Here is a 20,818-nt window from a genome sequence, read left to right as displayed (position 1 = left end):
AGGTCCTTTGGTCTTATCATACCAAGAATAAGCTTTTTGGCCATCAGACTAGATACAATGTTTAGTCGACACCAACCACTGCCCATCATCCCAAACACACCACCCTCACCGTGAAGCATGGTGGTGGCAGCATCATGATGTGGAGATGGTTCTCGGCAATAGGCCCTGAAAGTCTTGTATAGGTTGAGGGTACAGTGAATGCAGTATAGGAAAATCCTATAGGATAACATGATGCAGTCTGCAAAAGGACATCGGTTTGGGTTTCGTTTCGGTTTTCCAACAAGACAATGACCTGAAGCATGCAGCCAAAGCTACACAGAAATGGTTCAAAGACACCAAGGTCAATATTAAGGAGTGGTTGAGTCAAAGCCCAGACCTCAATCTCAACTGAGAATTTGTGGCTAAATTTGAAAATGGCTGTTCACTCACAGTCTCCGTGGAACCGGACAGAGCTTGAGCACTTTTTCAAAGAAGAATGGGGTAAAATTGCAGCTTCCAGATGTGCAGGTCAATTAGGACCTATCCACACATTCTCAATGCTGTAATTTTAGCCACAGATGAACCTACTAAATACTGACATGAAGGGGTCTATACTTATGCAAGTATTCAGGCCTAAAGTCAACATGGCCTCCTATAATCAAAACACCACACGGCATTTTTACAGAAAGATTCTTCTAAATATTATATATACAATTGAGTACAATTGAAATTTGAAGTTATTTATGAAGATATTGTAGTAAACCTGTTGACTACTTTATATTAAATAAGTCAGAAAGCCTTGGAGTCTGGCCAGTCTTTTCTTCAGGAGGAAATGACATCACGTGGAGCAGGTCATGTGATCTGGAATTAACACACTTCCTTGAGAGGTGTTTTTATAATGGGGAACTTAGTGGAAAGTGATTTCTGGGACACAGATACAATTAGTTATTTTTCATATAAAATTTGATATATTGCCAAAAAAGAAACATCTGTCATGATTATCTCAACTTAATAAAAAGAACACAATCAAAACTATTTTTGAATCAGCTCATTTTATTATTGTTTAGCTAATTAGAAGGTGGTTGTTATTAAATTGGGATGGTTATTTAGTTGACATTTTAGTAATATCCAGTCATTTTTTATTAATAAGTGATTGTTTCCATAATAAATAATTATGCAACATGATCATAATGAACATAAAAAACAGTTTTTTTTACTTTTAATGAAAATGTATGCAAGATATATGCCATGGACTTCAAAAGTCCTTCAATTATATATTGACCCATATATGTATACACAGAATGAACTACATTGCAGAAATGACACAATCTTGTCGCTGATCAATATTTCTACCAACAATTTTCACTCCTTCTCTGCTCATTTCGATCCACAGGGTGAAATCAATGGCCACCGCGGTCTGGTTCCCTCTAACTTCCTGGAAGAAGTGCCTGATGACGTGGAGGTGTATCTGACCGATACTCCGTCCCACTACCCCCAGGAAGAACCTGCCAACCGGCCCCCCGCCAACTCCGCTGCCACCGTCCCAGAGGGCAAACGGGTACATCATCATCGCCGCTCTCAGCGCTAGGCCCTGTGTTCATCCATCCTCCGTTCCTCTCTCTTGATTTCCGTCTCTCGCTTCCTCCACTTGCCGTCTGTGTGCTGTTCATTGTGTGTGTTTGTCCATGTGGTGACAGTGGTGACTCTATACAGACTAACAACCCCTCCCCCCTCCCTCCAACCCCCTCACCCCTTTGGAAGAGGGGACAAAAAAAAAAGAAAAAAAAATCCAGTGTTAACACCTTTCTGAGTCTCAGAGAAAGGAAGAAGCAAAGCCTGACACGGACAGAGAGAGAGGATAGACTGTGGAGCTCTGCGGGTGGTTTTATGCATGTAGCACTGGTTGAGGAGGACTTGAAAAAGGCTCTACTCATTCCTCACACCACATAATTTGGTACCTCTTTGCACTGAAACACAAAATCAAATTGTGGTTATTGTGTATAATAATAAGTGCTTTATTAACACATACCAATTGCTACCCAGTAACACTGAAAGAAATTATTTAAGAACTTTAAAAAAAACAAAGAGAAAAGCATGCCTTTTTCAAACTTGATACATTTTATAATAACTTACTTGGCTCGACTGCTGTGTTTCCTTGAAGAGGCTTTGTTTCTTTATGTATACTGCACACACATCAAATCTATTTTTCAGCCCTGTTAACAGTGGATACGCCATGTTTGCTCAAAGCTCCAGAGACAAAACTAACCACGGCACTGACACATCCATACTGTACTGTTACAATGGAACAATAAAAGGAACAGATTGGATATTAAAAACATTCTTGTTTGCGCTCTGTCTTCATGTGTGTTGTTGTTTTTGTTGTTGTGGTGGTGGTGGTGGTGGTTGTTTCAGTTGTCATAGTGGTGTGGGTTTTTTTACCGACAGTGACAATGCCGCCACATCTGATTTCTTTTTTGTTTTTCCTCACCCGCTTGGCAAAACAAAACAAAACAAACAGAAGAAGATTGTTCATTTCACACCATAAATGGCTCTGTCTGCCTTGTACAGTAAGTTGGCAACTTGAGATACCAGACAGCGCGGCTCTAATGCACACAGCTTGTGGTCACAGCGAAGGCTTTTTAAATACTGCTTGACTTGTCACTTCTTTCTGAAACGCCACGTTTCATGATTCAGATCAATCAGTCTTTTCTAGGTGCATTATCACTGTTTATAATATTTGACTCACAGTGTTGATTTCATTTGACATTCTCAGTGTCACTGCTGACAGTTTGGATTGGAAAATGTAAATTTGAAGCGAAAACATCCTGATCTGTTTCCGGCTGCTGCATTAGATGAGACGTCTGGTATCTACAGTTGTGTCCCTGGGTGTTGTACTGTATATGACTGTACTGTATGTTCCCTCATGGCCTACTGATGGTGGACTTCTTCGGCTCTGTGCTGTGCTGATGTCGTGCTCAACGTTTCCTCCTCAGTGTTTTCTTCTACGTGTACAATGTGTGTGTGGTGTGTGTGAAAACAAATATCTACTGTCACTGTCAATTTAATGCAGATTTTACAGGGCAGACAGCGTGAACAAAACTTTACAAAAAAAGATTCTGCTGTAAATTGACGTCTTTAGTACAACGTGTAGAGAATATTAAAATGTTTCGATATTATCAAATAATTACAATGACAAGGATAATGTTTTAAAATTCCTGGAAGTGTAGCTATTTGAGTATAAACTCTGTACCCAAGTTTGTTATGATTTACACCAAAGAAAGCACTTATCAAACCCAGTGAATGTGTTCTAACTTAGATGTTGAAAAGTAAAATTTAATTGCACTAATTCATTTAATAATGAACTTGGACCTAAAATATATTTGTTAGACTCTTATGTGATAATTATGTCATTTGGAAAAGTTAAAGACCCTCTCAAAATTAATTGTTCTTTTGGGGTTTTTTTTTGTTTTAGCTTTTCTTAGTCACGTTCCAACAATGAGTGATGGGAATTGAACTTAAACCTATCATTTTTTTAGCAGTTTTGTTTCTTGTATGTCTATTTTTCTCAGGATTCTCACAGCTTTAAGGTGGGTAGGTGTAAGTTAAAAAAAGGTGACATTATATACAATAATGTGACAAATGAAAGGAAAAACCTACTTTAAGTGTCTTAGGTGCCACCAGAACATCTTCAGTTCTACATGGTATTGATTCTCCAAGTCCTGGAGTTCTATGGAACAACATTTTTCCAGAGGTTATTCCCTTGTTTGGTGTTTTGATGATGAAGTCTGTCTAACATGACGGTCAAAAAACTTCCAAAAGTGTTTGGTTGGGGTGAGATTTGGACTATGAAGGGCATAGCATTGGATTTGCAAACCATTCAGTGACCGCCTGTGCCCCATAGATGGAGTTATTGTGATAGAAACAGACCAGGATAAGCTCTCAGGACAGAAATGTTTCGTAAAAGAAAAAAGCTGATCACTCAGAATAACTTTGTATTGATTTGAACCAGTGGAACCAAATAATACAAGCCACTGTAAGAGCCAACTTTTTGTTTCTTTCCTTCAATTTGTCACATTTTCATATCTGATTGTTGCCTTTTAAGTCTTAAATTTTTGATGTTTTCAGAAAAATGCCTGAAGCCAAATTTCCAGGGTCTTTAAGAATCATTTAACCTTCCACAAATTCAGCTGAAGTCACTTCAGAAGAAGAAATTATGTTTGTTTTTCAACAAAGAATTCATTTGAAATCTGCTCATAACACGAAAGCGATTAAAATTCCATCACTGTGTTTTTGTAGAAATCCAATCAAGCCATTAAAAGCAGGAACCGTCAGAGTTTTTGTTTTAGAGTTTGTTGAGGAGCACAGACAGGCAGAATGAAAATGTTGCTTCATTTGTAATTCGCTGCTCCATGCCTCCATACCTCCCCCATCACTTCTCTCCCCAGGTGACCACAGAAACCACCGAAACAGTCACCAACGACACCATACCCGTCCGGGCGCCGTCCCCGATCGTCCGTCCCCTCCTCCCGGGCACCATGAGGCCCCTGAGCCCTACCAGGGGCCCCCATGTTCCGCTGGACCCCCGAGACCAAGATCTGGCCAACAAGAAGAAGAAAGGACTACTTTCCAAGGGGAAGAAGCTTCTGAAGAGACTCTCCCCTGTGAAATAAAACAAAAAAAGGAGCATTACTGTACAATACGTGCACATGCTGGGCTCTGTATATTGCATCCATACAATCAACTCTGATCTAACAACTGGTGACAGAGAGGATGTGAGCTTTGTCTCCTGGACTGCGGGAGCCTATTTGATATATAACGATTATTCATGTTCAGTGATGGATACGAATCAGCTAAATTCTGTACAGTGCAGTGCCAAAATGATGAGTGAGGTGACCTGCAGACACAAAAAAACATATTACTGTGATGTATTTTAAATCAAGAAAAGAAAAAAAAAACACCAACTAGGATTTTCATGACATGTTTTTTTTTCCTCATTTCTCTTAAAGTTTATTTTAAAAGCAGGGTAGCTGTGAAAACTAAGCATCTGGTTACATATAAGTTTCCAAAAAGGCTTTTCTCAGCAAAAAAATAAAGAGAGAAATCATCAGTTTTTGTGGAGTCTTGATGTCACTGCAAGGAAACAGGCACCAAACTCCTTCAAGGAAATAGACTACACTGTTATTGAGGCATTCTGTGAAGTAATGCCGGCTGCTAAAGTCTTTATTCAGTGCAATATCATGGAGGGGTGGTAGCATTAGTGGGAAGAAGAGGAAACATGTCCACTTGCACCTGTGATTCAGCAGAGAGGAATTTTCTGTCATGGAAGATGTTAAAAAGAAAGCAGAATAGCAGACTGGCAACAGGGCATTAATGTCAGAAACACCAGGCAAGCTTTGCTGTCTCAGTGGCCTTTTACGAAAACAATATGAGCATGACACTCCTCATTTTGATTACAAGGTTGACTTACACCAAGGTTTTTTTTTAAAATTTTTTTTTAAGTTTTATGACGGGTTGCTTGTGCTTTGTCATTTTTGAGAACAATATTTGCTGTCAAACTGTCATGAAACGCCTAGTTCCAGACGAACTTTTTGTGTCTATCTATTCTTTTTGCACAAAGGTGGGTCGGTGTTTTGTCTAACGATTGGTAAAAGACATATTTCGTGTGCCTGTGTGTGTGTGTGTGTGTGTGTGTGTGTGTGTGTGTAAGGCAGAATGTGACGCATTCATGTTTTACACCTTTCATATTGACTTTTTTTTGTTTAGTTTTTTAGTTTTCTTTTTTCCAAGGAGAGGCCATGTAGTTCTTGGTCCTGTGATCTAGTGATGTGCTGCTACCTCCATCGCCTGTGCTCTGTTTAGTTTGGTCGTCTCACGTCGATATACAGTTTGTGGGACATGAAGTCTACAAATCAGAAATGTCAAGGCGTGCATTTTTTTTCTCTGGTTTTCTTGCAGCTACCTGTGGAAAGAAATATGTTTGACTTGGAGTTTCTATCGCTTCCATTTACACTCTACATGACTTGTACTCATATATTGTATATAAGGATTATATCATACAAAATTAATATGTTACACAGTTTATTAAAAGAGAATCTGCTGTGGAAAAGATCTTAATTTATTCCTGTGATCTGCAATGATTGAATAATTTATGAAACAAGCAGATAAACTCAAATTCTTGACTTCAGACTCCAATCAAAAATTTCAATGTTCTCTTGTTACTTTAGTTTGTTGATTTTGCTGAATGTTTTATGTGTTTACTCAAGTAATGAAAAGCAAATTTGTTTGCATAAAACCACTAAGAGATCTGCAACAGAAAGTGTGATCAGATGAGTAGAAATGACTCCTGCAGATTGTCACGCCGACTGTCTATTTGAGCAGTTTTTTTTTTTCAGTTCGCTCCAAATCTAAATGAAATGTTCTGTGTGATTAGTGGAATTGAATGTAAGCATTCAGTGCCAACATACATACTTCAAAATGTACTTTTTCCTCATTTGTTTGAAAGTATTCCAATATTTGGTTTCACTTAAAATTCATTTTGTTTAAACTTCTTCTTGTGTTCAGTAGAAATCTGCTTTTTACATATTCATCTGTGAGCAGACTTTAAAAATAAACTAAAAAACATTTTTGTTTCATTTTTTGAAACCCAGGCTAATTGGAAAATACATAGCTTGGCAAGCTAATTAAATTGAAATAAATAGGAAAAATAATTTAAAAAAATCTCCTGACTTGAAAAATATTTTGCCTCAGATATTAATTCTCAGATTTATCTTCTGCTTAATGTCCATTTCTATGCATTTCTCCCCATTCAAACTGCAATGCTAACTTTCTCTTTCACTGATCACAAGCTATATAGTTGTGAATGTTTTCGGCTTCAGGGGAGACAGTGTGTTAATTCTACAAGGTTACTGAAATAACAGTTCAAATATTAGCTTGGATCCCTTACAGAAAGGACCTGCATACTGTACCAGCATTTTGTTTTTCTGTGGAGATGACTGGAAGCGCTGAAGAATTGAATTACTACCTGGATTGGTGGTGTGACTCATAGCTTTAATAATTTGAAATCTTCTCTGGTTTCTGTTCAGTTTTAAATGTCCATCCGACCCAGTTTATCTCCAGCTGTTCTTTATGTAAAGTTGCACTTGAACGATGTCAGATGTGAGTTAATAGCGTGAAACAGGGTCTTTGTGATTTATTAATGTTGTTGATGACATGCAATGACAAGAGATGGTGGTGTAAAGTGAATGTAGGTAGGAAAAGTTTGACTGGCAATAGGTTTACATTGAATTATTTCTGTTCCAAAGCTACTTTCTGTATAGTTTCTCTCTTAATCAGTCATAAAGCTGAAATAATATGGTGTTCCAAAAACCAAATCATTCACTTGTGAATGGGTGTAGTGTCTCTAAACGCTGTAGCTCTTTTTGTACTTCGATCCATTTGTAGATAATTTCTAAATGTTTCTACTTGATTTTACGACAGCCTTTTTTTGAGTGCACTGAGATTTCCTCTCCCAGTAAAAGACTGCAAGCATTCTCCATAGTGTCCTTTGAAATCAGATGTATCGGTCCACCGTATGTGCTTGCTTTGTGAATCAAGGTACAAAAAAAGACAAAAATATGAAAAAAAACAAGAAAAAGAGAAGTCGTTGGACATTATTTATGATGATTAATTATGTGTGGGTGTGCATGTGAAAAAATACAACTTTTATAACCAAATTAAATTTGATATTTTTTAGAAAATCCTCGTTTACGTTCATTTGTGTGTGGTGTGTTTTTACTGAAGAGGGCGGCTCAGTTTAACCCTGCTGTGTTTGATAGAACAAGTGAAAGTCAATCATTTGTGACTCTGTGACCTATATTAGCAAGCGATGCTAATAATCCTGCTGCTCTCCTGGTTTATGACACCATCCTTCAGCTGACTTAAACTGTCATGTATGTGTCATTGAGCAAGGTAATGAAGCAGTGTCGATTCAACACACAACTCTCTGAAGGATTTCAGCTAAAAATCAAAAAGCTTCATCATTCGACACACTATCACATCACCATTCAAATGCTTGGGCCCACATCATTATTTCATCAAATATATTTGAAATGTGGTTTAGAAGGGAGAAAAACAAACACACTGATAATCAAATCTTCATATCTTGCACTGATAGACATGACTGATGAATATCCTGGACTAAAAGCTTGTCTTTTATTGTCATAATGTTGCAGAAATTAGAGCAATTTGATGCCTGAAAAATGCACTGGAATAGAATAGAATAGAATAGAATAGAATAGAATAGAATAGAATAGAATAGAATAGAATAGAATTCCTCTATTGTCATTGCACAGTGAAATTCAGTCAAATCCATTTAAAGTAAAGTACTATAGGAACAATCTGAAATATGAAAAAAATGTGTCTATGAGAACTTTTAAAGATAGTTTATTTGGTGTATTAAGAACTATAAAAGACAATGATGTAGCTGATGTTGCACTTATGGGTATTGCACTCTGCTGGACAAACACTGCTCGGCCAAAAAAAAAAAAAAAAAGTCGCCACCTGGATATAACTAAGCAAATAGGTAAGATCTTTTCATTGGATAATTACTGCAATGATGAATACTTTCAGCTGCAGCAACTTATTTAACTCTAGCTGATGCAGTGAAGAGCTTCTCGTTTCTTAAACAACCATGTTGGAAGACATATCCTGTGGTCATGGAAAGGATGTTAATCTCTCAGAAGGGTCAAATTATTGGCCTGCATCAAGCAAAGAAAACAACTAAGGAGATTTCTGAAACTACTGAAATCAGGTTAAGAACCGTCCAACGGTTTATTAAAACCTGAAGGATAGTGGAGAACCATCATCACGTTCCAAGATGACGATGCCAGGATTCATGGGGCTCACATTGAGAATTAGTGGATCAGGGAGCATGAGCCGTCATTTTCATACATGGATTGGCCTCCACAGAGTCCAGAAGAACTGCACAGTGGTCCAACTCTTCCATCATCAATATAAGATCTTGGTGAAAAATTAATGCATCTCCGGACTGAAATAAATGCTGTGACATTGCAGAAGCTTATTGAAATGATGCCACAGTGAATGAGTGTCATACTCAAAGCTAAAGGCGGTCCAACAAAATATTAGAGTGTGCAGTTTTTTAGTTTTTTGGCTGGGCAGTTCATGAATAAGCAAGGCTTAAAGTAGTACAAAAATTAAAAACAAGCTGCAAAAATACATCTAGAAGGGTGGACATTAAATAATGAAAAAATACAGATGGAGATACTACATCCTCTCATGAGCACATTTCAGCGGTTTGCACTTCAGGGTCAGCATCAGACGCTGTCACTACAGTGTACAAAAATAAAACACTCGCTCTGCACAAAGCAGAAAAGCAGAGCCTTCTGTGGAGTAAATAAATGAATGGAGGGAATTGATAGACTGCTCTTACTGGAAGCAGAAGGCTTTTCAAAAGAGACTGAGTTCTAATGGATGCACTCCACTTTAATCCAACAGTTTCTGTTGATAGCAAATAGGATACATTAGTAAACTCTTCTTGGCCAAGGACAGGTCACACTTTGAGAAATATGAGTTTAAGGTCGGTACATGGTGGGGTACAGATCACATGTTGTTAACTTGTCATACAGTAAGGCCCAAAACAGTGAAAATTTATTTAACCAGTAGGTTTCTTCTGACTGGAAATTGCATAAACAAGTGACCAAAGATGGTAAGACAGGGCAGTATGTAAGTATTTCTCATTTTTACAGTGTATTAGAATACAACAGAAAGTGGTAGAAATCGCCAGGACTATTTAGAATGGTGTGGAAGCATTTTCTCATATCATCTTCCAAGAAAAGGTAGCGTTCTAAGTTATGAATGTTTGAAATTTTTGAAATAAATCTATGAAATTGGTAATAATTTACCTTTAAGTTCTTAACATAATGTCTTTTATCACTCATGTATGTAATTTCCAATGCAAATAAACTTAAAACTCAAATACAAATTCCATAAGAATCAAAATTTATAAGTGTGAATAGTTTTCTGCTTAACTGTGGGTTGCCTGATATCACATCTACTGTTTGACAGATTTAGTCGCGACTTCATTTTGTAATCAGTTGCAACAAGCGGTTGTTTGAATGGGAAAATCCCTAAATGGCCTTTAGAAAACTCTCTCTTATGCTTCGCCTTCATTACTGGACGACAACAGCAGAATGACAGTGATTAGGTTTATCTTTACATGACATGATATTTTATTAACTGAAGCAGAGTTTTGATTCGATTTTTATTGAAATTTTACAATGCTTCCTTTAGGAGTTTAGTCATACTGTGAGTTGAGTTGACCCATGTTTCATTTACATTAGTGACAAAAAGCCTGAGGAATGGTGACAATGGTGATGTCATACAAACCCACAAATCCTCTATTCTGAATGGCCATTTAGGCCATTTTTACCTCTGAATAGAACTCATAGTAGCATCACATAGCAAAGAAAAAAAGGCTCTTTTTTTGTCAGGCTTAGGCACAAAAACAGATGGATTGGGGACAGGATAACAAAATGGTGATCATAATTTCCGCAGCACAGTGAAACAAAATCATAGCTCGAACTGCTTGCACAAATGGGAAGGGAAACTAACAGAACTGACTGTAAACATTTGATTTTATCTTCACTTTCACAACACATTGGGACAGACAGAATCTGAATGCCAGAAGAGCTGCTAAGTGAGATGTGAAGTGGAACAGATGGACCAGGTTGTGAGTGACGTTATTGGCTCTTATCTGTGCTGCTTCTCTCCCTGACCAGAATGAACCTGAAGACTCTGCAAGCTTGAAAAATGAGTCAAAGTCTGCTCAAAACCTAATTTAACTCCTTGAGTGTCAGTGTTCATTAAAGTTTGAGATTCGGTAAATGTGACTATATAGCACTGATTTGCCTCATTTCAGAAGTTTGTGATAAGATACAACACATCTGATAAAGGAAAAACGTATTTTAACAGTTATAAATAATATCTTTTGAACACTTGCATTATGATATTCCTAATACATTTGTTACTGCTGGGTGTTTCTTCTTTGTTTCCAGCAGGATTTTACCACTTAGATAAATTGCCACCAAGCAGTGTTTTTTTTCTTCTTTTTTCCATCTCTATGCACGTATTTACTTGCCCCTGCTTATTGCTCAAAACAAATGTCACTCACAGACCTGTTGTCGGTTCATGCATGGTCAAATTTTCATTTTGTCTTCATAATGTAAAAAGAAAGTCAGTATATTTATGTCTGTGGGTGTCAAAACACCCAACCAAATATACACTGCCCGACCAAAAAAAAAAAGAAAAAAAATAGTCGCCACCTGGATTTAACAAAGCAAATAGGTAAGAGCCTTCCATTGGATAATTACTGATGAATATGTTTCAGCTGAAGCAACTTATTTAACCCTAACTGATGCAGTGAGGAGCTCCTCATTTCTTGAACAACCATGCTGGAAGATATATCCTGTGGTCATGGAAAGGATGTTAATCTGTCTCAGAAGGGTTAAATTATTGGCCTGCATCAAGTGAAGAAAACAACTAAGGAGATTTCTGAAACTATTAAAATCAGGTTAAGAACCCTCCAATGGTTTATTTAAATCGGGAAGGATATTGGAGAACCATCATCTTCCAGAAACAAATGTGGTCAGAACAAACTCTTAGATGATTGTAGGAAATCAATAGTAGACCTCATGGCTATGTTTAATGGTGAAAGTAAGAGCATTTCCACATGCACAGTACGAAGGGAACTCAAAGAATTGGGACTAAACAGCTGTATCTCTAAGAAAACTACTGATCAGTGAGGCTAATCAGAAAAAAAGGTTGATAAGTAGCATAAAGATTGAACTCAGTAGCAATGGAAGAAGGTCATGTGGTCTGATGAGTCCAGATTTACCCTGTTCCAAAGTGATGGGGGCATCAGGGTAAGAAGAGAGGCAGATGAAGTGATGAACTCATCATGTCTAGTGTCTACCAGCCTGTGGGGGTTAGAGTTATGATCTGGGGTTGGTCAGGTTCAGCAACATTATGTTCCCAAAGAATGAGGTCAGCTGACTACCTGAAGATACTGAATGACCAGGTCTTTTTTCAATTTTTTAGTTGCCCCCTGGGGACAAATAAAGTTGTCTGAATCTGAATCTGAATTTCCATCAATGGAGGTTTTCTTCCCTGATGACATGGACATGTTCCAAGATGATGATGCCAGGATTCATGGGGATCATATTGTGAATGAGTGGATCAGGGACCATGAGATGGATTGTCCTCCACAGAGTCCAGACCTCAGCCCCACTGACAATCTTTGGGATGTTCTGGAGAAGACTTTGTGCAGCGGTCCGACTCTCCCATCATCAGTATAAGATCTTGGTAGAAAATGAATGCATCTCTGGACAGAAATTAATGCTGTGAAGCTTATAGAAATGATGCCACAGTGAATGAGTGCCGTACTCAAAGCTAACGGCAGTCCAACAAAATATTAGTGCGTGACTTTTTCTTTGACCAGGCAGTGTATTTTCTCCAATCTTTTCTCATGTCAGTATAATATCCGTACCTGTCGCTGCTGTCATGCTGTTGCACCACAATCCTCAAGAGGGCAGCAGTGATTTTTAGTTGGACACTGATGCCATGTGTAGGCTGTAGTTTATTAATGAGCTGTATCACGTTATGCAGTGACAAACCTATAGGTCTCAGCAATGCATTTAATTTTCATTAAATAAAAAATCCAAAGGGCTGAACTTCATTTAAAAAAAAAAACTCCCTCCTTCTCTTTCCTTTTGCTCTACATGCATATTTGTTTTTTATCATTTGCTGAAACAGAATGTTGATTCAAACAGAAGAAGAACCTCAAAGCTCAGAGGAAAAACACTGCAGTCTTTCTGAAACACCCGTTTTGTTCTCAAGAAAAAGAAGAGCTCACATTTGAATATCAATGAATCTTTGTTTTGTTGCTTCTAATATATTTGGCTTTTTTCTCTCCTCCATCTCTCTCTAATCCCCCCACACCCTTTCACTTTTTTCCCACCACCTCCTCATTCTCTTCCGCTCACTCTTGCCTTTATTTTCCCTCGCTATCCAACAGATCTACATTGAGCTGTAAGTCTCTGGAGTCCCCGAGGGCCAATGGATGTTTAAAATTCTTGCCAGCTGTAACCTCTCTATCACTCGCTTTGGTCCCGCCTGCCACGCCACCAGAGGGGGGCAAAGGGAAGCATCCATCTTCTGCTGGCCTTTCCTGAATATTTCTGAGAGTACCAGTTAAACACTCCATGTCCATTTGACCCTTCCTGGCCCAGAATCACAGCGGGGGGATCTTCCAGGGAAAATATTTTAATTTGACTTTGATTTACCGAGAGACCTTTTGTCATGTGGTGAGTTACAGAGTTCGTTTGAAGTCTCTTGGCTTGAGCATATTTTAAAACTTCACTAAGTTCATACAGTGGATGTGCTGCAGAGAATGTCAGTGTTATGGATATACTGTACACAGGGAGGAATTAACCATCTTGGGTCCTTCAAGGGAAAAAGTATCCATAGGTTTCTCTATATCCATCATTTTCCCACTTTGTGTGCATGTTTAATTTCTCTTACCTTGAATCTAATATCCAAATTAGTTGCTGTCAGATTCAGTTAATATCTTCTGAAGATGTGCTTGCTCTGTATTCTGTGTGTGTGCCTAGAAAGTGGATCGGAACAAGCTATAAAACACTATTCCACTGTGTCCTATGCATGAACTTAGAATGAAACAGGGCAAAATCAATCAGGCTATAACGACTAACTGAATGTCAACAATTTCCTCCAGATGCCACCTTTAAGCACGTTTTGTATTTCATATGATACACATTTCATGTGTTCCTCTCAGGACACCATTTTATTATTGTATCTGCCTATTAAACATACACAAATACAACTAATTTTTAATATGACAGACTGAAATGAGGTAGGAGCAGGCAATTTTTAGACATTTTGCCCAGGAAAACATCACTTTGACATCTAATTTTACATGCAAAACACATTTGGCATCTATTAAATTAATGCAAATATGGTGCCAAACAGTAATGTACCTATGAGGAATTCTCACTCAGGCCCACTTTTTCTAAATTTCACTAACTCCTTTTTTTAATCACAAAACTGAAATACTGCAAGTATTAAAATTTGGACTCAGGGCTCCTCTACACGACGGAGCAACTCAATCAGCAAAAAAGAAAAATGCATGAGCTGCCTCCAGCCATCTTAAGTGTGGCATATGTAATTACCAAACAAATTCGCAATTAATCGAATTATCACAAACTAATTGCCACACGGTGAACCTGGAACCTTTCAGGCCTCCAGAGGATGTTGGGCCCCAAGGCAGGTGCCGGCTTTGCCAGCTGTAATTCAGCTTTGCATATGTAAAATAAAAATAAAGTCTCTGCTTGCTTGAAATGCCAGTGAGGAGACACTTGGAATACCAACATTCCAAGTAAAACCTCCAATGAAATCTGAACTGATACCATGATAGCACATGGAGCTATGTGCGGTTTGTCTTTTTTCAGCTTGGGTGAGAGAAATCCTCAATCACACTGAATAATTCCACCATAGGTCCATCCATCCATCCCTTCCAACACCGTAGAGTCTCCCAACAGGCAGTTGGAGGCGAGCCTCTTACCTGTCTAACACGTCGCTGTGAGGGAAGGCTGTTGGGGAGGATATACCACCTGGCTGCTAACTCACCGGAGCCTTCCCACAGGGCTTGAGAACTGATGTTCATGGCTGCCAAAAAGAGCATTCATTCGTCATCAGGCGGAAGAGTGTGGGCAGACGTCAGTGAAGGGAGGAAGCCAGGGCAGAGGCCTCGGCTCGCCCTGGTGATTCATCTTTGGCTGAGACTGCCTGGAGTGGGAGACATCACCGGGGTACGACTTGGCTCAAGAGCCCTCAGAGCTCCAGCGCTTCGAGTGTTGAAAAGATTGGCTTCTCTCCGGCCGGCTACAGTGCTAAGTATTATTACACAGGTGTAACGACAGCTTTATGTTCGGAGACTAGACTCCAGCACTCCCCGGAGATTAGAAGAGAGAATACAGAAGCAGTTTGCAATGATTTCCACTCAGAGGGCTTCATAAATGCTTATGGCTGCAATTGACTTGGGTGTTCTTGAGCCACTTTTCCTGTTATTAGTTTATTCATATGATCCCTGTCACTTGCATGCAGCGTCAACAGGATGAAACTGAGCTGATCCGATGCCTGTTTGATGGATTGATGAAAATTAATTGAATCAGCATCTGCCTGATGGGGAGCAATACGAGGTATTAAGGAATTATTAAGATGGAACATAGTAGTTCACTATCTATCACTGAGCTGGATTACTGTCAGTAAAGGTTAATAGATCTACTAATCATATGATGACCTCGGAGAGCGCAGATGAATCACAGGCTGGTTGCAGTTAATCCAGTCGTCAGCTTCCAGGTGAAAGGTTCTTCAGATCAGCCCTGATAGAACCTGCCCCAGTTCAATATACATAGATCAGCCACAACATTAAAACCACTGACGGGCCCAGTGAGTATTATGGATCATGTCATTAGTGCAATGTCCTGCTGGAAAATCTTGCTTCCTGGCATTTATGTGGATGTTGCACAATCCTGATGGCATCACTCAGCAGGAACAATGTGGCTTGAGGAACAGAGAAACAGAGAAAGAGTCAAAGATCCTGAACCGGTCTCCAAACTCTCAAGAGCGCAATCTGATCGAGCGTGACAGCGTGCAAGTGTGATCCACAGAGCTCCCTCCTCAGAATCCAAAGGACCCAAATGATCCAATGCCAGAAGACACATGGCACCCCCAGAGGTCTTGTCTTTATGCTATGGGGCTCAGTTAAATTCAATTTCATTTAAATAGTGGAAAGCTACAACATAGGTCACCTCAATGCACTTCACAAAGTTATAATAAAGAAACAAACCCATCCTTAAATCCAAAGATTCCCAGGAAAAAACCTCCAGCAGAACCGGGTTCAGTGAGGGCAGCTGTCTGCCTCAACAGGTTGGGGTGAGGGTAAAGGGGACAGAAAACGGAAATGTGAGAGAAAAATCTGAAAAAGGCTGAGTTGTTTTGGTGGCGCAAGAAGGATCTAGACTATAGTAAGCACTTGGTTTTACTGTTGTGCCTGATTAGCGCATGTAGTGCTTAACTGTTGTTTTTTTTGTTTTTTTTTTTTTACACTTGATTTGCTTTGAGTTTAATTTCTTCTGAGCAGCATTAAGATGTAAATAGCCTTTTGTACCTGTCAAATTGTATAATGATTTTCTAATTTTAACTTCTGGCTTCATGGAAAGAAGAACACGCAGCTCAGACCTTCTTCAGCAGGTGGGGAGCAAACAAACACTGTACAGAATTTCCTTTAAAAAAAAAAAAATCATGTTCTTAAATAAGGCTGTCGGGTATAAAATTTGTACATTTAAGCTTTATCAGAATTCAGTCTCTAGTGTCAGAGACATGAGAGAGTGAGACAGACATGATGTAACAAACATCAGCATCGATGATAGATGAACACACACAGTGCGCATATATTAATTTTACAAATACTTTTTTATTTGATAGATGAAAGTGTTTAATTCAAGTTCAATATTGTGGATATACATGTCTAAAATAGATAAAGAGAACAGAAAAAAAGGGTTGGTTATGTAATTTCACATAAATTTCTTTGTTAAAGTAGAGATGTTGTGTATAATTACAAAGTTTTCACGACAAAATGTATGAATGATAGCTCCTTCTGTCTATCTATGCATTATTATACATTACCAAAAGTGTAAGAAGCTTGGGGTCACTTAGAAATGTACTTATTTTTGAAAGAAAAGCATTTTTTTTTCAGTGAAGATAACATTAAATGAATGATAAATCCAGTGTAGACATTGTTAATGTGGTAAATGACTATTCTAGCTGGAAACAGCTGATTTTTAATGGAATATCTCCATAGGGGTACAGAGGAACATTTCCAGCAACCATCACTCCTGTGTTCTAATGCTACACTGTGTTAGCTAATGGTGTTGAAAGGCTCATTGATGATTAGAAAACCCTTGTACAACTATGTTAGCACATTAATAAGAGTCTGAGTTTTCATGGAAAACCTGAAATTGTCTGGATGACCCCAAACTTTTGAACAGTAGTGTACATTATAGGTACTTAGGATGGTACTTATATTATTTGTTGAACACTAAAAATAATTTTAGAAAGTAAATGATCTCATGTAAAATTAAGACTTGAAAATGTATTTCAGTTATAGAAAATTCTAACACGATATCATGGAATCATGTGTAAGTAGAACAGTTCTGGCACATTTTGAGTGCGATTTCTGTCCTTTTTGTGTACAGTTTTGCAGGGATTTAAAATGACGTGCAAGGTGACAAAGGTTAAGTTGGGAGTGTCATTTGTTGCAATAGCATGAGATGCAGTGAAACACTAAATGTAAAAACACATTCTGTTAACTTTAAAACCCAGTTTTGTTTTGTTTTTTAAATATCAGACTGAAAATGACTGTGTTTCTATGAGACGGTTATTTTTTGGCATTTTACTCTATTTTGTGGCATTGCAGCTGCTGGAATATTCCATTTTTCTAACATTAAAAAAACAAAACAGTGTAGCACTGAACACAAAATCCATCTAATTTTTGATTGAATGTCAAACATTACCACCAATGCTGGTGTGGCCAAAACTGAATCTGTAGGTTTTCTCTCCCCCCAGGAGTAACTGAGGTAAATATTCTTACTATTTATCTGTTCTGATAGCCCAGCAAGGCACGGCTTCTTGTTTAAAAGGAAATCTAATAAATAATTACAGGAACTGAATGACCTTCAACGACCTTTGAGCCACCTGGCAGCAGCTTTCTATTCAGCGTTGGAGTCGGACATGTTGAATCCGACCACCATTCGGTCATCTCTAATAGCAGCAGCAGCAGCAGCAGCAGCAGGTTGAATGTCTGGAACAACAACTGAGATCTGGAGACGTTCCCAGACTCAATAGTCTGTGGCCTCTGCCACTGTCAGCTTTAATAATCACATCCAGCCAAAAATGCAGACAAACTGCTCAAATTAAAACTCAGTGGCTTAAAAATGCATCACATGTAATACCCTGGCACTGTAAGTACCACTGCAGTGTGTGTACAGCGAAATCAAGTTAATCTCATGAGATAATACAGATTCTGTTAGTTCTTCAAAGTTTTATTGGCATTTAGAGATTCTTAAATGTCTCTCTGAGGCACATATTTATTTTAATCAGCCTCTGCTGTCAAGTGGGAAACTGTTTATTCATCAATGATGCCTGCATGCTTAATGCTGTCACCCTGGCACTGCTGCCATTCTGCAATAAAACAATCACTGAGGCACTGAGGCACTGAGCGCAGTGGGTTTAGCTGAGACATAATGTCAGAGAACAAGTATTTAGGGGGATGTTGGGGAGCGGAGAAGTGTAGAAAAGTCTGACCAAGCTCATTAAACCCAGGTGCTCTGTACCATTAATCTGATGTCAGTGCTTAGTTCGATGTCTTTTTGTTAAATCAGTGTCTGGACTCCACTGCATCACCTCCTTGGCTTAGTCTTGGACACAAAACCTCTCATATTAGCAGCTCCCTTGTTGTAGGACACAGTGCAACAAGACACCATGCTATTTCAGGTCCAGCTTTGAACTCACACTGGTGCTCGGTGTGCCTCATTATAATGAATGTGTGGAATTTTAGGTCAAGGCAGATGAAGTGTTACGCATAAAAAGAGGGAAAAAGTATAGAATTATCCAGAGCGCAGAGGAACTACATGTGACCTGAGCAGTAGCACAGAAAAGAAAATCAATTTGTGCTTCATTTCACTCTGATCCCACTCATCTCAAATACTTAAGTGTGGACACGTGAAATAATCTAAAAATATGTAGCGTAGCAGAGTTTGTACCAGACCTGGTTCATGTGAGTGTCTGCTGATGCTGTGTGCCAAACGTACAAGCTATGTGACACTACAAGACTTTTGTGGCTGCATCCATCTGCTCCATCCTACGCACAGAGTCTGATCCCAGGTGACTCTGTGGACTGAGAATATACAGCTGACAGCTGGCACTAAACTTTTTTTTTTTCCCTCAAACCCCCACTCAAGTATGTCAGCAGCAATACAAAGGCTGCCTGAATGTAATGTGGACATCTGCAAATTTCCTATGACTTTAAATATAGAAGGGTCAATATATAATTGTGGGACTTTTTGTAACATAGTTGACAGGTATCATAGTTGACATTTTTGTTGTCAAAAACAACCTGGCTGCCGCTACAACCAAACACCACATGGCAGTTTTAGAGAAAGATTCTTCTAAATATTATATATACAACTGAGTAAAATTGAAATTGAAAGTTATTTCTAAAGATATTGTAGTAAACCTGTTGACTACTTTATATTAAATAACTCAGAAAGCCTTGGAGTCTGGCCAGTCTTTTCTTCAGGAGGAAATGACATCATGTGGAGCAGGTCATGTGATCTGGAATTAACACACTTCCTTGAGAGGTGTTTTTATAATGGGGAACTTAGTGGAAAGTGATTTCTGGGACACAGATACAATTTATTATTTTCCATATAAAATTTGATATATTGCCAAAAAAATAAATATCTGTCATGATTATCTCAACTTAATAAAAGGAACACAAAACAATTTTTGAATAAGCTAATTTTATTATTGTTTAGCTAATTAGAAGGTGGTTGTTGAATTCGGTTATTTAGTTGATATTTTAGCTGACATTTTAGTGATTTCCAGTCATTTTTTTTATTAATAAGTGATTGTTTCCATGATAAATAATTATGGAATTTATAAAATATTATCAGAATGATAAAAAAACATTTTTTTAAACTTCTAATAAAAATGTATGTAAGATATATCCCATGGACTTCAAAAGTACCTCAATTATATATTGATCCAGCAACAAACTCAACATAGTGAAACTCTGAAATTTAGAAGAATTATTGGTGTGCATATAAAGTGGTCTTTTTAGCCTAAATCATATTGTTAAACCAGCATTAAAATGCGTCATGGAGAAACCACTGATCTCCAACCTCGTGTGAATTTAATTTGCTCGCCGCTCTTCCCCATCCACCGACGATTATACCCACGTGGGTTTGGTTAATCTGACCCACGGCACGTGTTTACTGATTTCCATCATGAGAAGAGCTGTTTCTGTTCGCTGTCAGCCAGAGCTGTGCGCCTGGAGGGAAGAAAAAAAGTCTCATCAGTCAGAGGAGAAAGACATTTAGAACAACTCCTGGTGCAGCAAGCCGAAGAGTTATGCGGATACGGAAGTGAACCAACATTTTTTTTTCTTCCCTAAAATCCTCTACAGTCAGAGGACCAAACTTTACAGGACACCGGGCAATGTGATGATTTGTTTCCAGAGCTTTCCGTCAACCGCACAGTCACCAAAGCTCGCCTCGGTGCGCACTGGAGCGCAGCGCAAAGTGGATAACCAGAAACTGTAACTTTACCAACATGATGCGCAACTTTTCTGTCGTTTTCTTGCTTCCAGTTGTCGCAGTGGCGGTTTCAACAGCTGTTAAAGGTGAGATTTATGACTGTTTTTGCTGAAAAATTTCTGCTTTTATTCATTCATTGGTTTGGAGAATATGATTTATGTTGGAGCACGCTTAAGGAATATGTAAATGGGGAGCGTTACGCATCAGGCACCAGGGATGGAAGTAGCTGCATTTGCAAGAGAACATTCTTTCTAGTACATGCTTTGATAGAGAATTCATTAGATTTACTTCTTTGACTCCTTTTGCATGATCCTAGTACAGTTTACTGCTGTTCATATAGTCTCTTATCTGCACATATTTCAAGCAGGCCCACCAAAATACTATGCAGCTTT

General features: G+C 38.5%; 2 protein-coding genes across 12 annotated transcripts in view; both read left to right on the top strand.

Moving 5' to 3' along the window:
* The window catches only part of rimbp2a (RIMS binding protein 2a), a 73,685-nt gene extending 65,970 nt beyond the window's left edge, over positions 1-7,715 (top strand). For 10 of the 11 annotated variants that reach the window (XM_055019182.1, XM_055019183.1, XM_055019189.1 and 7 more), the window contains 2 exons: positions 1,373-1,537; positions 4,425-7,715. In XM_055019182.1, coding sequence (XP_054875157.1) covers positions 1,373-1,537; positions 4,425-4,649 — 390 coding nt within the window. In that variant the 3' untranslated portion in view covers positions 4,650-7,715. Of the gene's footprint in view, positions 1-1,372; positions 1,538-2,497; positions 2,547-4,424 lie in introns of all 11 variants that reach the window. The other variant, XM_055019190.1, reaches the window with a different exon arrangement.
* Positions 7,716-20,134: 12,419 nt separating this feature from the next.
* LOC111567930 (transmembrane protein 132D-like) overlaps positions 20,135-20,818 on the top strand; it is a 37,393-nt gene continuing 36,709 nt past the window's right edge. The window contains exon 1 of the mRNA XM_023269309.3: positions 20,135-20,512. Within this exon, the coding sequence (XP_023125077.3) occupies positions 20,443-20,512 (70 nt within the window). The 5' untranslated portion in view covers positions 20,135-20,442. The remainder of the gene's footprint in view (positions 20,513-20,818) is intronic.

Source organism: Amphiprion ocellaris, chromosome 17 (assembly GCF_022539595.1).
Source record: "Amphiprion ocellaris isolate individual 3 ecotype Okinawa chromosome 17, ASM2253959v1, whole genome shotgun sequence".
Taxonomy (NCBI): domain Eukaryota; kingdom Metazoa; phylum Chordata; class Actinopteri; family Pomacentridae; genus Amphiprion; species Amphiprion ocellaris.
This window is presented reverse-complemented; position numbering and strand designations above follow the sequence as displayed.